The sequence below is a fragment of the Excalfactoria chinensis genome, chromosome 4, assembly GCF_039878825.1.
Source record: "Excalfactoria chinensis isolate bCotChi1 chromosome 4, bCotChi1.hap2, whole genome shotgun sequence".
Lineage (NCBI taxonomy): Eukaryota > Metazoa > Chordata > Aves > Galliformes > Phasianidae > Excalfactoria > Excalfactoria chinensis.
The window spans coordinates 9,831,589-9,853,885 of NC_092828.1; the positions used below are offsets into that span (position 1 = coordinate 9,831,589).

Here is a 22,297-nt window from a genome sequence, read left to right on the forward strand (position 1 = left end):
ATATGAAAAAAACAGTGTAAAAAAATGACTTGTGTGCAAAACATTTCTAAACACTGCCTAAATAAGGGCAGATTAAGTATTCCACATACCTGTATAGGAGTCTTATAGCATCGGGGGCTAATTTCCAGCAAGAAAATTCTCTCCTGGAAAAGTCTACTCCAGTTTGACATGCAAGGGAGGGTAGAAAGCACTTTTTAAAAAAGAAAGAGCTTTACACCAACATTTTATTTGTGTAAACTTTAATCTCCTTACAGTAGAAACTTATACAGTACAAGCCAAAAGTGGTATAACAATTTTACAGCAAAGCTTACCAGTAAAATGCAAAACTAATTTGTATAAAAAAGAAAACCAAACAAACAACTGTGCACTTTCTCAAACTTAACTTTGTTCAGCACATTGTTTTGATTTATATATAATAAGGCATTAATTCTATAAGAATCATTTACTATATTCCAAAATTGCATGACCTAGGTGTAACACTCTATAGCCTGATACCATTTTTGTTCCTTTCGATATTTACAGATTTAGTCTGCCTGCATTGGTATGTAGCACACAAGCACTAAGAACAAACACAAGCCTTGCCAATATTAGTTTCACATTGAAAAAGTTTTTTACATATATATATAAAAAGCTCACTTACAATAGCATGATTCTGCATGACTAATTTATGACTATTTTCCTCTGTCAGCATATTTCCTCAACTCCAGTTGTATTTTGGTCTTTCCAAATGACAAGAACTAAACCTGCTCTGAAGTATGCTTAAACTGGAAATGGAACTCATTTCCTTCAGCTACCCAAACCATGCTCTCTTCCCTCTCCCCAGAACACCAGTCTTAATTTGCTTTGAAAGTTAATTTTGCAATACATGGTATAACTGAATTTACTCTAGCTACTATGTACAGAAATGGCTCAGGCAATTAAGTTAGTCCACCTTGTCATTAGTCAACACAAAGTATAATTACTGTAAGCTGTAAAGGAGGTATCTAGTGTTCCAGAGTAAGTGTGTTTAATTATGGTGGGGGTTTCCTCAGTTCTATTTACATGACAATTTCAGGCTCAATGTTAAATAGTAAGTCATCATTTCCTCTTCGAACTTCAAGTAGTAGAGGTGATTCATTCATCACAGCCTCCTGAAGGTCACTGGAAGTCATCAAAGGACGCCCATTGACTTTAACGATGATATCTCCATCTTGAATACCTCCTCTGCAAAGAAGGAAGAAACAGACAATAAAGAAAATGTACCAAGTCTATTTACCACCTCTTTGACAGTTGTGATAACTCTTGGCAACTTTGGGGATAACCCAAAGGCACAATTTTAAGTTGTTTAAACACAAATCATGACTGCTATAAAACATACTTGGATATGAACAAGAATACTACGCACTAGTATCCATTTGGAGATTTATTTACAAAGAATCATAGAAAATAAAGTGCTCTACACACCTATGAGAAGGTGAATTTGGAACAACTTCATGTACATAAATTCCACTCCTGACATCAGGAAAATCAGCATTATTGTGTTTCAATTCTTCCACCAATCTAGAAGAAGAAATATAAAGCATTTCATTTCACTACAAAAGTAGTAGCACTCAGAAATTCATATTTATTCCCTATTATATTTATTCTTAAATTTTTGTGGTAAAAAAAAAAAAAAGAAAAAAGAAAAAAGAAAAAAAAATATTTCAGGTCTGTGTACAGTGTAGGCTAAGGCCCTCTTTGAGAGAGATTTAATCATTAAAAGATGGGGACTCTCAAATGGAAAGAAAGCTGAAATGTCTGAATACCGTTTCACTTCACTTTATTTTTTTTATAGAGGAAGCTAATACAATTAAAAAACTAAAACAAACACAGTGGAAAAAAAATAGTCTTTTCCTGAAAATATAGGCCTGGAGATCTTGCGCTGCTTCATTGGACACCACAAAACTAGTGAAATCTTGCATTGTGTTCATAATACAGTTACACAGAGAACCATTCAGAACTCCTCTTTGTTGGTGGTGATCCAGGGACGTAATACCCTTCCACTGATTTATTCCAGCTGAGGATCTGACCCTTTAGGGAGGACTGAACTCAATAAATAAAGAAGGCTTCACTACAACACCAGCTGGAAATTGTCTTGTTTAATTTTGTAGTCTACTGCCACTTTGGAAGTATGCCTACTGCTGGGAATGAACACAAGTGTTAGAATCCTCATCTGTAATTCCAGCATACATCCAGGTAGCAGCAAGATATGAAGCAATAAGAAAAAAATATATAGAAATGGAGGAAGGTGTTCATATTCAGAGTTTGTTAGTATGGAAGCAAAAAGGTTTGAACTTTAGCAACTACTTTCCTTCCAGTTAGTCATTAGACAAGAAATCTCACATCATATGGGCACTATTGACACTGATAAAATTACTATCAAATCCTCAAGAGTCACATGAATGCAGCAGCCTGTTTAAACAACACCTAAAACCTGCTGTCACTCCAGACATGTTTGTCAAGAACCTAAAGAATTACCCAGGCCCTTTCCAGTTCCCTCCAAATTTCACACATTATGCACAATCATACAGATCACCTATCTAAGATACTTACGCAGGTGTTATTGTCAGCATCCGGATACCAATGAAACGCTTTTTGCTATCTGAAAAGAACACAACAGGCATTTGAGAAATTCAGGCAAACGTGGACAAAATAGCTACTTTGTTGACCCAAATAACTACCTATTGAAACAGGAAGTATCATAGTAAAAAAAAACAAGCAAACAAACAACTAATCACAAATCATGCAAATCTACACTGAGGTCATTTATTTTGTTTAACCTTGGTGTATGGAATGACAATCTTCCTCCCTGCCAATGAGAGTAAGAGAGAAGCTCATTTATTCTATGTAAGACTTTTCCCTCAGCAAGTTCAGGAAATATTTATTGAGTTATTATCACATGACTTCAGTAAATGGAAGATCTCATAACCAATTGCCAGTTCTTCTGAAACAGGTCAAGAAAGCGTAATCATACAGTGTTCTCATTATAACTGTAGAAACAGGATTAAAAAAAATGAAAATTCCCAACTTTCAGAGAAGACAGTCTTATAAAGAAAAAAAGGAAAGGCTCACACCAAGTTATGTTTCAGTGAATGAAAAACAATTTTAAAAAGCCCAAATGGACAGGCCTTACTCAGGACTTTACAGAAATTTAAATGGTAGAGATTCACTCCATCAGGAGGAGAGCCACATTTCTGAAGTTAGCTTTTAGTAGTCATGATACTATGCAGCTGTTTAATGAACAAATGCAGTTTGATGACTTTCCTGGAGTGCTTCAGTAGTTAGTTATATCCGGTATGAAACAAAATTTCCCCTTACTTGTTCCAGCTTAACTATCCCACAATTTCTTTGAGTTTCTCTGTGTTCTCGTGTGAGGAAAAATATTGTTAAGGAGATGTATAGTTCCCTCTAACTTTTGTTCTTTCCAAGAAAAAATAGTCCCTAGTAAAAGAATTAGGCCTAAATCTTAAGAGTGTCCAGTACTCCCATTAGGGTCACCAAAAATGCTAAGTACTAAAAAGTTGTATTTTCTACACAGGACAGTCTTATGTCTGTAACTCATCTCTGCTTTTCCCTGAAAACTTTTGGCTCTCTTGTATTTTCTTGTATTAGTAAAATTACTGTGATCAAAATCAGCAATTAGAGTGCCAGTAGCCCAATTACTTGAAAACGTAGTCTCAAAAGCATTGGTCATGGCCATGAACACCCATAATTCTTTCCAAATCTACATGGTAAATGCAAACACTCAAGTACAAGTTTTCACTTTTATTTTAAAAAGCAAAACATGGTAACTCTGATACATAAAAAACAATTCCCCCTTTCTGTGATGTTAAGCAGTTAATTGATGAAGTTGTCTCCCTGAGACCACAGTCAACCACACAGATAAACACTCTGCAAGCAGTTTACTGTCTGTATTACACAGTTTGCTGCTGGTCATCATCTGTGGGATATTGAAGTATGAATTCTCTGGGGTGCTGAGATCAAAATGTTTACATGGAAAAAAATGAAAATAAGAAAAGGGACAAGAGAAACTGATCTGGAAGAAACAAAACAACAAGGGAAAGACTGGACAACGGTGTAGAAACACTGTGTTAATAATGCTGATCTAAAAGGGAATTATTTCCCCAGTGGCTAACAATATAAGCAAAAAAATAAGGCCTTGGAGCAAGTAATCTGATAACTACATGCTCACTGATAAATAAGGATGTAATTTCACCTTCATCTTTTAGCAGTTTAATCTTATTATACCTTTGTTTATTCAAAACGACCTTCAGCCCTCTCTCTTCAACAAATTTGACACACTTCAAATAGTGGTTCATACTTAACCAGTGAACTTAAACACTATTAAGTGGTTCACTTAGTACAGACTATGGTATTAAGTGAAACTATTAGCTGTGAGCTATGGGTTATTTTGACTGCAGAATCTTGATTCCTACCCTCCCTGGTCCACATCATTTTGAACATCAGAAAGCTTCAGGTAAGAAACATTTAGTAAAGAAAATTTCCTTCCATTTAATTTAACTCATGTCAAATATGTTATACGAAGTTTTCATCAACAATAAGTGGAGGGATTAAAACTGACCACTTTTTTGGAAGTTCCAGCAGAGACTGAACGAGCAGTACTATTTTAACACAAGAGGCCTTATGGAGGACACATTGGGTGTCTTTACTCTTTTAATATTTTATCAAATTAATAACTTGCTATCTTCTATCCTATAGAATTTATGTTAAACACTTTCTGGTTTTATTGTTCTGTTCATGTCTAAACTAACTAAAGGAATAGTTAACAGAGATAAGACTAAAAGTGAGAGATTCTTGTCCATTACCAGCAAAAGACAGTGGTTAAAAATAAATAAATAAATAAAATAAAATAAAATAAAAATCAAGATATAAATGGAGACACTTAATTTCAAGTTCTGATTTAGGAATTCCTCGCTATAAAAAGAGCTTGATGTTATTACTTAAATTCAAAATTAGCTAAGAATTTCAGACCTTTCAAGCAGTAAGTATACATAATGTAGTAAACTGCTGGTCAAAAATACATTAGAAAATATTATGCATCACACATACTTAGGAAATACAGAATGTTTAGACAATAATTATCAATGCACATAATTTATTCAAGTGCCATTCTCTCCTAATGTTTCCCCTTCCCTGTCTTATACTTAGTTAAATCATACTTGCAGTTCTTACATGTATGGGATTTCAAGAATGTACACGTATATAAAATTGGCAGTTATCGGATCAGCTGAGATTTAAAGGACTAAAGGTCATATTTATTTAATAATATCCTGAGCATCTCCTATATGCTAGAGTTAATCTGGAAAGAGATTTTAGAATTTTATCATCTTCAGGCAATGTGATATTTAGAGCAAAATGGTAAAACCACTAAACTTATTTCTATGACCTAATGGTACCATAAGGGTGGATCCCACTGAAACTACTGAAATGCAGTTGAAGCAAAATAAAATATGATAAAAGCATCCCAAAAAATTTTGCTTACATAAATTCCTTATGACAAGAAATAAGGCCTGTACAACAAAAATGAAAACTACTGCTGGAGGCCTAAAAAAAATGTAAAATTAATTTCAGATATTATGAAAATATCTGCTAGAAGTCCTATTCCTCTGTGCATCAAGAGCTCTAAATGATGAATCTTCTGTTCAAAGTACTTTGGTGAGTTAAAATAAATAAATAAATTGCCTATGCAAAGAGCACGTCAAGCAGTGAAGTCACTAATGTTAAGAGAAAGTGTGAAACCTTCACCTTTGATTATACAGTAATGAGAACTTTGGAAAAACAGGTAGTACGTGCAAATCACAAGATAAATCTTTCACTTTTAAGAGCTGCATAGGCAGCTCTTCTGTTTTCATGTCCAAGGCATTCTATACTAATTAGAGTATTACTAAAGCAATACTGAGTTCTTTTCAGTAGTAGAATCCCAGACCTGTGCCTTTCTTCATTTCATTGACAGGTTAAGGTAACAATTGGCAGATGACAGCATCACTTTTTCTTGCAGACTTTACCTTTATTTTGTTTGTCAAGTGACTCTGTGAGGAACTGAGTAATGCGGTCTGATGGAATTGCAAAGGAAATTCCAGCTGTAACCTTCAAGGTATTAATTCCAATCACTTCACCATCCTGTTGGGAAACAGTACTCAATTAATACACTCCTAAGTGGCAAGATTCAGCTCACTTCCTAGCATTTCATTTTAAAAACTGGCGTAAGTAATTCTTGAGCGCTGTAATCACTCAAGAATTAAACATTACTTCTTAGGGAGGATCTGGGCTCTGATTCACAATCCTTCTCACATTTAACAGAGTTGATCAGAGAGATTACAGCACAGTTTGTTCATCCAAGGTCCATCCAACCACTCAGCAAGACGTTCCCTCCGCCAAGCAGGTGGTGGAGTCACATCTATCACTACAGCCAGAATTCAAACTGCAAAACCAGGGCTGGTTTTAAAATCAGTTACATAGATTGCCCAGATCTCATCTTAGCCCTGCATCCCAGGTTTCAGAGTATGAAAGAATGCAGCTTCTACCAGAACATATTTTTCTAATTGCTGTATAAAGTTTCCTGTACCCTATAATGCAACATTTCTCAAAGACATATGAACTAATACCTAATTTGCATTGTTTCTATTAGCCTCAGGTTATCTGTCCATCGCCAGCGTGAATGACTAGAAGCTGATATAATCTATGAACCTTATCAAAGAAAAATTCTCCCACTTATTTCAAGCTAGCTCTTAATAAAACACACCACACAACAAAAAACACAAGTCATCTCAACTTACCAGATTAACTAGAGGTCCTCCAGAGTTGCCATACTGTAAAAATGACATAAGGAAACAATAAATTGGTACTTTACTACAGGAAATGAAAATTGTACTTGAAGCAGTATTTTATTTGTAAGCAAATGAAAGAGAGCAAGGCATTTCTTATGCAGCACTGAAAGACACAGTTCTGATGACAGAAGATTACAAGTAGGTCCTACCATATTTGTTTAAACCTCTTATGATTAGATTTCTCTTTTCAGTAGCAGGCCTTAAATTACGAGCCACAGCTTAACACTCAAAATAGTTCTGCCTTAAAATTAACAAGAACCCCTAAGTAGTTACAAGTGTTTCAACTCTGCTAAATACTGTTAGAATGAGGTTTTAAAAAGTTTTGAAGTTATATTTCACTAAGTTGCATTCAACATATGCACAGATTTGAAACAGTTCTATTAATCACTTTGGTTTGTAACACTGTAACTCTCTTATTCTCTGCTGGAAAAGAACACAGTGCTTTGTTTAATCGCAGCATTGCTATGAGGTAGGTACTACGTAAGGTCTGATTTAGTAAACAACGAGGTGCATATGCCTCTAGGGAGAGCAAATTGCAGCTCTGAGCAGTCTGAAATTACCTAATATTTAATGGCTTTCAAAAGGAACGTTGAACAGGACTACAGGAAGTGGGAGGTTGAGAAATTCCTTGTTCATCTTCATGTTGGCTCAACAAGTTTGTTTTTGAGCGAGGCCAGAGTTTTCAAGTAGATCTACTGAACAGCCAAAAGCAGCAACTTACCACTCAAAATAAACCAAAGCTAAGTGATGCATGATAGCAACATGAGCCATATAAACTGTTTACACTTTGATAGTACTGGGCAAAACTTACAGATTCTCTTAAGAAAAAAACAGACATTAAAGTTCTAAAAACATCTATGGAGTTTGTTTAAATAGAGATTGGTTTCTTATATTGTATCTTTCCAGCGATCAGAAGCCACACACTCCATTTTTATGTTTTACATACAAAGGAATTGAAATTGGCTTTTCTGTCTTCCTCAGCTACCATCTCTCCTTCACTTTTCCTCAATTTAAAGGATCTACTTATGGAAGGAACTTTGGTATAAGCAATACAGCTCCACTTAGGATCTTATGGCTGTGCTTTCTCCTGCTCCACGTTCCTGCTGTCCTAGCATTTCTCAGAAGGCAGCTGTACGCACATTCCTACAGGAAAGTCTTGGCTGAGCCACAGGAATGCTCTGAGTAGACCAGCACACAAACTCCTCCCATTCTCAGGAGAAAACTAGCACATTAGCTAAGTACACAGCATCCCTATGCCAGTGACTGTATCCATATTTTGTGGTTTCATGTGACAAAGCAACTCATATGTGTTGTCATTTTCCTTACCTCCTTTACCATCAATATTCCATTTGCCCTACTATCATCCAATACACTCTGCTAACTTAAACTTGCTCACTAGCTTGTGAGGGCAGTGAATGCCTAAGAATATGCAAGAAAACAGTTGGAACTTGAGGAATGTGCACAGGCGTGAAGTCAAGAATCCCATTTTCTAATTTCTTCTCTGCAACCAATTCAGAGTATGTTTCCAAGTAACACATTTATCTTGACTTTTACAATTTTTTTTTTACATATTAAAAAACGAATTCCAAATCAATGTCTTTGGAGCTTCAGCTTCTGTATTGTCATTGGAACTTCTTGAAAAGCACATTTTTATGTCATATCTTAGCACAAAAATGTATTTACTCTTGTTTGTTGGTTTTTCTTGATCAATATTTCTCTCAACAGCTCTGTGAGGATAAGCATGTGCCAAGAGCTTTGCATGTGTGAAATGCTAAGCATTATGAGTTTTTATGTGAAAACTGGTATTGAGTTCCAGCAAACAAATGCTGAATACATTTTTCTTTAGAGTCTAACAGATTTAAGATGTAAAATTTCATGCCATTTTCTACCTCAGATACACACGCAGTACTCTTTTTAGACTTACTACAAGTTATACACACAAGTTGTATATACAAGTTATATCCAAGGATTTCACTGGAGCACTTTCAGTATCTTCTGGCTGCTCTGAAGGATACTGTTTTCATGTGTTTCTATACAACATGCAGTGCTAAAGGGATGTTTAAGTCTATACAGAATTTCAAATTTTATATAATTTTAAATCTAGATTCTCATATGAAATGTGTGACACACAAAGGGAAACTAAAAACAACAGCCCCCCTATCTCCTTAAAAACACAAGAACAACAAAAAGCTCTCCTTAAGATCTTACCTAGCTGTCCTGACATTAAATTCAAGCAGATGCTATGAACTTGATTGCTCCATCTGGTTCTAGTGGATGGAGATAAAAGAAACTTTTGCTCTATCCTATAGCTAGCTGGACCAGACAGGATGAACAAGCATGGAGAAAAATATGTTGATTTACTGCTGGTCTATATAATCACATCTTACTGCACAAGATTTACAGAATGAGAGGGGTCTGTCACACATAACATCATTGCAGACAACAAGCTCATAGAGGTCCATTTTATTTAACATCCCTTTCACAACATTAGTGCCTGAACAAAACTGACAGGCACTGTATAGTCTTCTACAAAATTAAGAGCCTATCACTGACTTCAAACAAAGCAGCTTTTATTTGGTGGATTCATCTCTCTGCTGAATATGTGGGTATTTCAAGGTCCCAGGACTGTGAAGCTCAGCTTCTCGCATACCTAGTACTTACATTGATAATAGCATCTGTCTGAATGTAATCCATATCTGAGTCCCGCAAGCCAAGTTCTTTGCCATCTCGCTGAGCAGTGCTGACAATACCTGTTGTCACAGTGTTCTGCAGGGCAAACGGGCTTCCAATTGCCACCACAAATTCTCCTGGTCTTAGATCAGCAGAGTGCCCCAGTAACAATACGGGTAATTTTTTCTTAAATAAAACAGAAGAAAAAAAGCAATCATTAGTTTATATTGAAAATAACTTGCCTAGAAAGATTTTAAAAAACTGGTTGGAAGTTAGGAACATATACTTCCCATTATATTAATGCATCTCCCTAGAATATGATCCCAGAATCATGCCTGATAACATTAGTATACTGAAGGAGATTACTGCCTTAAACTATCTTCAGAAACAAATTGTTATTGGCATTACCTTCCAATTTCGTCCAGAAAATGCAAGCAAGATTCTGAATAAGATTTCCCTATTTTCCAGCAGGTTCTTCCCTCCTCCTCCTTGAAGTAACATACAAGCCTGCCACTTCTCCTACATTTTCTGCCAGTAAATGTACTGAACACTAAACTACAATTAGTAAGCAGAATGGCCTGTGTCTTCAGGTAAAGGCAGCCAAACCTGGCCATGAGTTAGCTGAGATGCTTCTCTTTTATAACAGCTCATTGAATCATCTGAACTAGAAGGGACCCTTAAAGGTCATCTAATCCAGCTACCCTGCAATGAACACCTACAGCTAGATCAGACTGCTCAGAGCTCAGTCCAAACTCACTTTGAACATCTCCAGGGATGGAGCATCCATCACCTGCCTGGCAAACCTGCACCAGGGCTTCACTATTCTTACTGTAAAAACTTTTTACTCATATCCCATCTAGACCTCCCCCTTTTATTTGAAACCATTTCCCCTTATCCTATCACAACATGCCCTGCTAAAGTCCCTGCCCTCTTCTTTCCATAGCAGAGAAGACAAAGTTATTCAGTTCTAAGATACGACAAAAATTCCAGGCCTATAGAAACAGTTTGTTCAGTACATTGTTATCTCCAGGCACATTTCCAAGGAATCCCTAAGCCAGTATGTCTGTACTCAATGAAACTTAGACAAGGTTACCAAGTTAAGTAATTCAGTTCTTTATAGCACTCACCTTAGGGTGGATCTTTATTGTTGCAATGTCAGATTTCTTGTCAATGTCTCTGATGGTTGCTTCATACGTATCTCCATTCTGTAGCTGCACTTTCAACTGTTGTCTCCCAGATATAGCATTGGTACTTGACACCACATGTGCATTGGTCACAATTAAACCAGAATCAGACATAATAAACCCAGATCCACTGGAAAGTGGGACATTTCGACCAAACAGAGGGTGCCTAAAGAAGAAGCAAGTAACTGTAACTCATAAGGGAATAACTCATAACTTAAAGAAGATTACATCAGAGATCATTTACCATCTTTCAGCCAGTAACAAAGCATTTGATGACCAACACTGAAATCTTCACCAAAATAATAATAATAATAATAATAATAAATCATCTCTTTCTGAAAACTGCACGCTGATTTTAGTCAGGGAGTTAGGAATTGGGTTTTATTTTATTTATTTATGTATTTTGAAAGCTTTGTCCTTTTCCTTTGATTTCTTTATTGGTTTCCTGCAGAACAGCTCAATGACAAAAATGGAAGGAAGAGGAACCCATCTGACTCAAAAGCTGTTTCTTCCATGTGAGGAAAAAAAAAAAAAAAAAAAAAAAAAAAAAAAGGATGACAAAATTGTAAAGCTGATAAATGGACTGAACCTCTAATGGTTCTAAAGCTGATGAAGAACAAAGAAGAAACCTTGTAGCCAGGCAGAGGAGCAATCAAAGAGGGGATGTCTCAGGGAATCATGAAGCACAAGGGCAGACTGTCAGAAAAAGGTGTCTGGGGACTGAAAGGATTGGGAATGTAAAAGACAAAAGAAATGAAAAACACTAACAATGGGTAGTTTTGGTAGGGAATGATGCTCCCTGCACTACAGACAGGTAGGACTTTATAAACTGTTTAGAATACTGTGACTTCTCTCTGTGAACAATTACAATTGCTTAATGACCTTAGATTTGTTAGAGGAACAGAAAGTGATGCAGAAGATGAGAAAAGGTCCACAAATTCTTCCTTCTTTTAAGATGTGATCCTTATTAGGAAATTGTTTGAAAGTTCTGGGTTATTCAGCAGTAAAGAACTGGAGTCAATCCCAGGCAGAAGGCAGTATAACAGTTAGCACCCAGGCTGCTGGACAAACATTTTCTTACAAAGAAAAAAAAATACCAACAAAAAGCCTTCATATAGAATGCAAAGATCTTAAAAACATTCATTTGTAACGTTCTTTCAAAATACCAATCGCTAGGTACACAAAGCCCAGGTCTCAGAAAAACTGATTATTTTAATTTCACATAATAAGACAACCTGTAAGAATTCTCCAACAAGTGCTTTGGCTTATGCAAAAAATTAGAACATCCTGTGTAGAAGGACATACAAGTAATGGAATATCTATAATGTTTGTGGTAACTTGCTTTGACAGCTGATAGGTTTGAATATTCAATGTTAAAACTTTCTACTCAGCTTCAGTTATGCTGTATGTCTTGGACAGCAAATTTAGCACATGTTTTCTCTATCAGAAATTGTTTATGCATTTTGATAGCTTAGACAGTCAACATGCTACCTCTTCGTGTTCTCCCTGACAAAATAAAATCAACTGACATTAGATCTCATTGAAACTGGAACAACCAAAAAGGTGATATTTTCTCTCAGCTCGCTTTTGGCCTTGTTTTTTTTTTTTTAAATTCTGAAATTATAAAAATAATCAAATATGCAACACATTTCAGTTATTTTAATTAAGAACAAAGATACGTCCAAAGATGAGATGCATCTTTTACATGTAGAGCACTCTAAAACCAATAATGTATCTGCTAAACTGGAAGAGAACACACAAATTGGTAACTGTAGCATTCAGGTGATATCTCAGTTTAATGATCTTTGTATCTTCCTTCTCCAAATAAATGAGTTCACTATAATGTTTCAGAGTATTCTATGAACATTAAAAACTCGAAGTCAGTATGTTGTTCTGTTTAATTGGGAAGAAAGGAAAACATTTGTAGACTTTTGTAAAACAATGCAATTACAACTGAAAGAATTAAAAGAGTTACCTGAGGAACAGTTCAATGTGCACAACTGCAGGTGCAATTTTCTCCACCACATCTGCTATGAAGTTGAATTTGTATCTCGGACTGCTGGACTGTAGGTGACCTATACTAGCAGAAAGAATTGGATATGTTAGTAAGACTATACCCTTTTCACCAAGCAGATAAGATAATTTAAAATCTGTTTCTCCTACCAAGACAGCTTTCAACTAGATACTGGAAAATCTGTGGGTACTTGTCCCACTGCTCTGCTCACCCCCATGAGATAGAAGTTTCTTATACCCAGTCTGAACCTTTCTTGTAGAAATTCATGTTTCAACTCACACTTGTGGTCTCTCATCCTTCCACTACTTGCTGTTAAGAAGAGCCTGGGTTCACTTTCTCAATAACTTCCTCATGAATACCAGAAGGCTGCTGTTAGGTCCTCCTGAAGCTCTCTTCTCCAGGCTGAACAAGCCCTGTTCCCTTACCTGTCTCTCACAGCACATACGCTTCCATCCCCACAAACATCTTGGTGACATTCTGATGAACTCACTACAATTTATCAAAGTCTTTCTTGTATGGAGAGATCCAATAGGATGGGGTTGTCAAGATGTGGTCTAACAAGTGCTCAGTAATATAGCTGCAGCATTTGGGAACTGCTTTTACAGCACAAGTTTGGATTTTTTGAAGTAGATACACTAGAAACTTGTAAACAATAACCTTTGTACCTGGCAAGCTCACATTTAAGATTTAAGCTGTCACAAGTAGTTGAACACAGCAATAGTTTACCATATAAAGTGTTCATCTGAGAAAGCTATGTAGGTCAAACAGCATTATGCAGAGCAGTTAGAAGTACAGAATATAATTCTGTGGAATAGAGAACTTAGAGGAAAATGGCATCATGACTTCTAATGTCATAACACCACAAACAACAGTATTCTGGAAGAATGCCATGTTTGTCTTCAGTCCTACTGCATGGAGACACATCACCACATATCTTAAACATATGCTAGGAGACATATCATTACATTCAAATATCAGTGTTAACTATGGGATCCAGGGCATGAGTAGACAAATTGTGATTGGATACAGCAATAGAATGTTTTGCTTTTTCCAAATCTGGTGCTGCAGCATGCTATTTAGCCCAGGAGTTCAGATTCTATTTGGTGAAGAGGGGCTGAGTCTACACTTTAATTCCTACAATGTCTAAATGACACCAACTATACAGAAGTGATGCTTTGTGCCAACATGATTTGCTCCGTGTTCAACTCATGCTGAAGAATGAGCTCACAGTAGGTCTCATACTATTTTGTGTAATTCTCAGTTCAAAGGTTATTTTCACCACTGTATCTAAGGACATGAAGCAAAGACAGTAGCTTTGCAACTTTTGGAACAGACACAACACCACTATGAAGAAAAAGTATTAAAGAGTTCAGGCTAAGACAACTAGGTATTTCTCCATAAAAACCTGTGAGTAGTATTCCCCATTACTGGATATGAAATTTACTTTCAAGGGGAAAGAAACCATGCTTACATTTAGCAAGCTAAATTTATATGATACGGTATAAACAGATGGAACTTGGCAGGACTAGTTTCAATCTATTATTTCTATGTACATTCTCATGCACTCTGAAAAATCACTCTAAACAATTGAATATACTTCTTTCAGTACTTGGCTTAGAAGAGATGATACAAGCAAGAATTAAAGTCAGACAAACGTAAGCACAATACACTATCATTTATTTTGCTTTCTGGGGCACTGAAGATTGATCTTAGCTTCAGCTCATGAGAAGCTTGCCTGATTACGCAGTATATCCTTTGAAGTCTACAAACATGACTCTAAATACTTGCATACACAGCAGTGTTCAGTGGTAGGATGCATTTTCATCAAGTGTGCCTTAACACAAATGACTGTACATGTACGAAACACAGCTGGACAGACCTTCAGTCACTGTACTAGAACTGAAGTATGTGTGGGAAAGGCACTATGAATGCAGGCTTTCTGTTGGTGTACATCAGTGTGTCTCTGTGTGAGTAAGGGCAACTAAATCTCTTTGCATCTGCTGAGTGCTGAATTGTTCCAACCCATGCCAAATTGTCACAGCACTGTACAAGGCCAAAAGCAGAGGAAGAAGCCTGCCAAAAGCTCAGCTTCTCACTGCTCCTAACCCATCACGAGGCAAACATTATGAGTAGCAGTGGCTTTCCACATATGATCTGGGGTAAGCAGAAAGAAAATCTGAATAAGACAATAAGACAGCAGATTAACATAAATATTGAAAGAGTGAAAGAAAATAAAATGCAATAAAATAGAAATGAAACTGTAAAACTGAAGTAAAGCTTCTCTTCTTCCCATATAATTGTTAGAGCATTTCTTGGTCTGAACACAAATCTTAAGCCTTGCTGCTGGGATCAGAGAAGAGCAACTCTCAGACCTGACGGTGAATCCAAATTGGCCTTCCCTAGTGGAAGGGGAAAATTAAAACAAAGGAGGATTAAGAATAATACACACGTAAGCTCTGTAAGAAAAGGTCTAACTGAAGATTGTTGGGCTGATGAGAGATGAGCTGTCCTTATTAGAATCTGCTGATGGCTGAATACTGGTAAAAACTGACTTACAACCTTGATATACTTACATAGAAACTGACCTCTCTTAAGTCCCATAGCTGGGGGTGACAAGAAGCCATGATGTGTCACACCTTCAGTCTATCCTTTGATTTGCATTACCTGGTAGATAACAGCTACTGCTACTGCTCCTACTGAAACATAACATTAAATGTGCCTTTTTCATTTTCCTCTCTCCCACCAGACATTCATGCTGCCATTCAGTTCCATGCAACTCTCAGACCTCTGCTGGACTGTGACTGTAAAAGCTCTGAGTTTCATATTTTTTTGACCTATTGACCTTCTGAGATCTGTTGCATATTTTTCCAAAGGTTTCTCAATAGCACCCATTATTCTCCATGTTGTTACTGCATGTTCAAAATCATTTCACATTAGCCAAATCTGATTTATCTTGGCAAAAAGAAACAATATAAGCCTATTAACTATCTATAAAACAGCCAAACCATTAAAAAGTGCTGCAAACCTGAAGCAAAATCAAATTTATACTGGACAAGTCCTATGATTTCTGTGTTTTTCTTATTAAAAGGACTAGATTTGTCCAATCCATGCCCTCAAATCAACGAGATTCAGCAAATCTCAGCTCTCACTCCAGCACCTCTCACAGAGCACTTAAAATCCACACTTGGGTATAGGTGCATAAACTGGAGTTATAATTGCTCAGCCTGTTTTGTTAAATTTGATCTCCCAGTTCCAATTCTATGGGCTCTGACCACACTGGATTTATACAGCTAAAGCTAAGTGACAGTCAGGTAGGAGTCACTTATTTTCAGCTAAAGTCTTGGATAACAGCATTACCTACAGGATATGAGTTCATTTAATAGCTTTATGTTTACTTTCTTGCAGAGGCAATAAACCCAGTCCAATCACATTAACACAGCTGTAAATCAGGAACAACAACAAATTTGTGGAGTTGAAAAAGAACTGGGGGGGGGGGGGGGGAGTGGGTTAGGGAAGAAAGCAGAAATAAATTGTCATTATCCTTCTGAAGACAATAAAATTAGAACCATTTAGGATCTGAGAAGACTGAAAGTTTTTGAGTATCTGCCAACTTACCGTAGAATTGAATCAAATCCCATTCAGTGCTTTCTTAAAGACAATACTTTGTGTTGAGAGCCACGATTTTAAATACATTAGGAATTTGTGAGCCTGGGAGACTTATTCTTTTGAGACTGTTCTCTCATTCCTCTTCTAAAACCAACTTCAGAAAGGATCTGTATGTTCAGCAAAATTATTATGTCTAAGGAAAGACTGCAACCTGGCAGATCTGATCTCTGGGGATAAATATTGTCCTTACTGTGCTTTCATGGAAATAAATGAAAGACAAATAAAAGATTATAAAGTCTCTACTTAAAAAACAGAAACATCTGCTGGAAACGTAAGTTCATGGGCAGCTTTTCTGATGAATTCAGCATTAAGATCAAGTTGCATAGCTGTGCACTGACCATAAAGCCTTGATGGCTTTAATGCCACTTTATGGTTCAGGCAACTTGTTTATACAGTGGATGTCTACCATGAACAGATGAAAACAATTTGGTAAACCAACACCAAAGTTGCTTTCTTGTGCAGTACAGCAGTCACAATGACTAGACAGAATAACTAGCACATGCCTTCCATCAAAGGTACTTAACCAGCTCACTGAATTCAGAAGCTTGTTATTCCTTCTTCCCAAATGACTCTCACTTGGAGACGCAATGAGAACATCTCCTTTCTGATGGGTTTGAAAGCAATGAATCACTGTACTCTCAAACATAGCAAGCAATGTACAAGATTCATCCTCACCTGCAGGAACTCAAAACAATATCAGACATAAGGAAAACAATCAGTAAAGAAATTTAATTGGACTTTATTTGCAGCCAACACCTTTCCCTAAATACAGCTGGAGTCAGTTGCAAAGCTTTGATGACAGCAGTGCTGGTAGGAGACTTCAGTACCTCTTAATTGGGCAATTTCTCAGAAATGCAAGCAATGACATATTCAGTCAGTTACTCCTCTGTATCTTTATGGTTACACACTTGCACATTACAAACGCCCCTGGCAGAATTACCTGCACTTACACTCCTTAGGTTAACTGTATTTTCAACTGTGTTTTTTTTTGTTTCAGGAACTTAACTTCTAGGCTCCTGTCAGCCAAACCTTTGCAAGACAAGGGTAAGGCTTTACGTCATGCCAACTGTGCAACACCAACTTCAGTTATACAAGGCAGAATCCTGTAAAAGACCGGTATTAAAGCCAGTGGGACTTGTTTCCTGGAATTTATTTTTTCAAAGGTTTTCTAATCAGTCTTTTGGATTTTGTCTCATAAGGCAACTCAAATCTTTTGACGTTTGACCTATCTTCGAAAAATCCATAAGCAAAATAACATTGCAAAGAATTATTAACTGTACCGATAATGCAGTATTGAGAGCTCATGAACATCCCTCTGTGTAAGAAAATATCTGAGATAAATTGGACATAAATCACAGGTGATCTCATGGATATTTTGGGCGAGGACATTTTAATAGTAGATTGATATGTGACACTGTAAAATATTATATTTGTTACAGTGGGAAATAGAGCTCTGTAGGAACAGGTCTTTGACTACAGAGTTTGTCTTCCATAAACATTTATGCCATTACATTAATTTATACAACTTTGTGCCATAAAGTGACAAAAGAAAGGAAAGAGCTAGCTGTTTCAGTAAATTACCATATAGTATCATATCTTGAGTTAAACAGGTGGGAAAAAAAACTCCATCACAATTATTTGTAACATATAATTTAAATATGTCCAGAAGTTCTGCATACCATTCCCAGTAGTGTCTTTGATAAGTCTATGTGTCTGCTTCGATGCATAATGCTAACAACATAGGTTTTCAGGATACAGGCATATGCTGAAGAATACCTCATTTCAGCCTTCTAGTATTTAAAATGGGATTATAAAAAGGAAGGAAACTGACTTCTTACAAGGTTGAGGGTAATAGGACAGGGGGGAATGGTTTTAAGCTCATAGAGGGAAGGTTTAGATTGGATGTCAGGGGGAAGTTCTTCACAGAGAGAGTGGTGAGATGCTGGTACAGGCTGCCCAGAGCAGCTGTGGATGTTCCATTCCTAGAGGTGTTGAAGAGCAGGTTGGATGTGGGCCCTGGCAACGTGGTCTAGTGCCAGATCTGGAGGTTGGTGGCCCTGCCTGTGGCAGGGGGCTGGAACTTGATCCTTGAGGATGATCCTTGAGGTCCCTTCCAACCCAAGCCATTCTATGATTCTCTGATAGAAGCAGAAGTATCTAGAGCTGCCCCTCAGAGCCACTGCAGATTCTGAAAAGAACTAAGTCATGCTATGTAAGGCTACTATTACCCATGATCATTTTAATGTATGCATAGTTAAGTAAAACTGGATTGACTTTGTAACTAGATTAGGCCTCCAAACTCTGAGTCATCTGAGGCCAGATTTCTTTCACCAGTGGGGAAAATAGAGACACTCGACAGTAATTTTAAACTGTTGATTTTCTTCTAAAACCTTTCATTACAGGCATTGCATGTTGTTGTTAAAAAAAAAAAAAAAAAAAAAAAAAAAAAAAAAAAAAAAGAAGTACCATAACTGAGTTCTATTCCTGGCTCAGCCACCAGCTTAATATAACCTTGGGCAAGACACTTAGATTCTCTGAGCTTCAGTTTGTACAGCTGTAGAATTGAGTAAGAAAAAAATTAAAACTTCACAGAGAACCAGATGCTTCAACTAAGCTGAGGTTTACCAGAAGAAAACATAAAGCCAAAATAAAGTGAGTACTAACAAAGTTGTTTGAAAAAAAAAGCATTACTTCTACCTCAATGCTCTGAATTCCTAAGCCTATTAAACAGTAGGCTCAGGAGGATTTCTTAAAGAGAATGTCATACACGCCAACCCCCTGACAGTATGTTAGCCCCTAGATGCAGGCTAGTTCACTCATTTTGGGTAAACACTCTAAATATGTTGAGTGGATCAGTTCCAACCAACTACTAGGAGCACTAAAGCTGATGGATGCTTATGGGGAACACAAAGAAACAAGAGTTTATAACTGCAAAATACTGGAGACTCTGATCATCACAGCTCTGGGTTAGCATCCGAGTAATTCTGGGCTCTGAAAAGATACTCAGAAAGTAAACTTGGGAATATCGTTTGACCTCCTCCCTCCTTGTGTCACAATTTGCTTTCTTTGAAAAGTGAATATAGGAAAAGTCTCCTACTCACAGAAAGGTTTTACAGGCCATCAGCAGTCCTTTCACCTCTCCTAGCAAGTTTTAAGAAGTTTGCTATCTATAAATAAGTAGAATGGTTAAGTGGTCCACCTGCCATGCACTAAGACATGATTTAAAACCCTGCTACTAAGACATTATTTAAAACCCTGCTACACATACGATTTTTCTTTCCAGGAACAGTATGTGAAAAGATGTATAAGTACAATCTTAAAATAATATACAAGGAAGTGTGTGAAGATAAACTAGAAATGTTAACACTTCCATGAAGTGACCAATTTTAGTAACAGTGACAAAAACATAAAATAAAAAAATCAATGTAGGTGGTTACTAAGCTTTTTAAGTTGTACCTTCCAGACTGAGATTATAACAGGTTATTACAATAGCCTAGGACAAGCAGAGGCCATAGTATCCTACTGATAAACAAAGGACTATCTGATCTGATTGGCTTTAAGATGTACCATGGGAGGTTCAGGTTGGATGTTAGGAAAACTTCTCAGGAAGAGTGAAGTATTGGAAAGGACTGCCCAGGGACGTGGTGGAGTCACCATCCATGAAAGTTCTCATAAAAAAAGAGCAGACTTGACAATGAGGGACATGGTCAAGAGAGGTCACAGGCATAGGTCCATGTTTGGTCTACATGACCTTAGTGGTCTTTCCAACCTTAATGACTTTTATAACTCTAAAACAAGCGTGATGTGAATGGTATCAGGGCAAACTTTTAGTGCTGCCTAGACAATGACTGTGAAGGGTGCCAGTGCTGCACTGATCTGACAGCTGTGCCTGTAGTATCCACATCCATGCCACCACCATGCAACCTTCACAACCTCCACCAGAGGATCAAGAGGGATCTGTGCTGTTCACAGAGAACCTGATTCCCTTCACGTGCCCCTGACCCACACCACAGCGATTACCAGCAACAGGGTGAATTGCCTGGCCCTGGGGGAACCCCCAGCCCTCCTAACCACCCCAACCCTCACCTCTTCCCTCCCCTGCAGGAAGCCCTCGCCCCGCTGCAAGCCCCGCCATGCTCCTACCCGATTCACAGGCTCCCTTTTGCACCTGGGCGACGGCGGGCAGACCGTGCTGCAGCGCCTTGCGGCTCACAGCCTTTAGCTGGCAGATGTTGTCGTAGGTGCGACCGTCGCTGCCGCACACCTGGGCGCTGAGCTTGCACTGGCAGACCCCCTTAGCGAAGCGCTTGCCCATGGGGTAGCGGCAGTCGAGGCTGTCCCCGCAGGGAGGGTCTTCCTTGCGGCCGCAAGAGTCCCCCTCTCCCGCGGCGCAGATGAGGCAGCAGTTGCAGCGGTCGGGGACGTAGCCGCTGGGGCAGCTTGGGCTGGGGCACTTGGAGACATCGCAGCGGGTCGGGCACTTGGCTCGGGCTGCCGGGAGCTCGGCGAAGCCGCGGCTGATGCAGAGAAGGAGCAGCGGGCTGAGCAGCGACAGCCGCATCCTCGGCGAGGAAGGAAGGGGAAAAGTGCAGTCACGGTGCAGTGAGGAACGGGAAAGTCGAGTAGTGCACACACGGACGGGGAAGTCCTTGCTGAGAGCAGCAGACGGGAAGGCGGAGGCTGGAATACGAAGCCGCTGGACTAGCTGGTAGCGCTGAGAGGCCCGGCCATGGCCCAGCGGCCGCAGGAGGCAGTGAGGACAAGCCGGGATGAGCGGAGCGGTGAGGGTATATGTGGGACGAGCTCGGGGCCGCCGCCGCCTCCAGCAGCGGCCGTGGGAGCGCCGCCACCGCCAGGCCCCACCCCGGGCAGGGAGGGACCGCACGTTCCCCTCGGGCGGGGATGCCCGGAGAACTGGCTGCCCAGGGGGAAGGGCCGAGGTCCCTGCTGCAGCCGTCTGGAGGTGTATGGCAAGAGGATGCTCTAACATAACGATATATATATACATATATATATATATTTGCGTGTGTGAAGGTGTATATCTGAAGTTGTAACTTATGGGAAAAGAGGGGTAGAAAGCTATTCTGTGTCCCCACGTAGAATCGCTTGAGTTGGAAGAGACTCTGAATGATCATATTGTCCCCTGTAATGAACAGGAACAGCTACAGTTCAATCAGGTCGCTCAGAGCCTCATCCAGCCTTGAGTGTCTCCAGGGATGGGACAACCACCACCCCTCTGGCCAATCTATTCTGGTGCCTCACCATACTGTTAAAAAAAACAAAACCTTTCCTTATATATGATCTGGATCTCCTCTCTTTAAATTTGTAACCATTTCCCCTTGTCCTATTGCAACAGACACGGCTAAAGAGGCTGTCCCTTTCTTCCAGAAGCCTTACAATAACTTCATAAGAAAGACCTTGGTCATAACTCATCTGAAGACTGCAAGAGCATGGCAAAACTTCCTTGCTGTGTATGACTCACCCTTCACTTCTGCCCATAGTTCCCTCATCACATTAGAGATACTACTCATTCAACCCTGCAAAGAAGTGCCTTGGGCTTCCTCTTGATACCATCCCACAGACTGGGTGTAAGTAGGCAGTGGATGGCTTTAATTTACTGACCATCTGCACCCGGTTTCACAGTCATTTAAAGGGAGAAATGTTAGTACTGTCTTCTAGTTAAGGACCTTGAATAAAGTAGGGAGAATACTCAGCTACAGAAAGCATTCTTTTGTTTCTCATGTTATAGGGACAGAATTCAAGACGGGATTCTGCAATCCCTCTTACAGAAAGTTATAGGCGACAGCTAAAGATATTATGTGGCTTGAGATGAGAAAGCCATAAATTTTGCTGCATCTCATCATTTCTTTAATGGTAAGATTGGCTGTTTTATTTGC

At 38.5% G+C, this 22,297-nt stretch overlaps 1 protein-coding gene across 1 annotated transcript; it reads right to left on the minus strand.

The window, feature by feature from the left end:
• Nucleotides 1-206: 206 nt before the first annotated feature.
• Nucleotides 207-21,260, minus strand: HTRA3 (HtrA serine peptidase 3). Its single transcript, XM_072334979.1, has 9 exons — nt 20,544-21,260; nt 12,696-12,795; nt 10,664-10,886; nt 9,528-9,722; nt 6,816-6,848; nt 6,045-6,159; nt 2,572-2,620; nt 1,444-1,539; nt 207-1,203 (listed from the first exon to the last, which is right to left on the minus strand). Exons 1-9 carry the CDS (start codon nt 20,959-20,961, stop codon nt 1,038-1,040), a joined length of 1,395 nt encoding a protein of 464 aa, XP_072191080.1. The 5' UTR covers nt 20,962-21,260; the 3' UTR covers nt 207-1,037.
• Nucleotides 21,261-22,297: the final 1,037 nt, after the last annotated feature.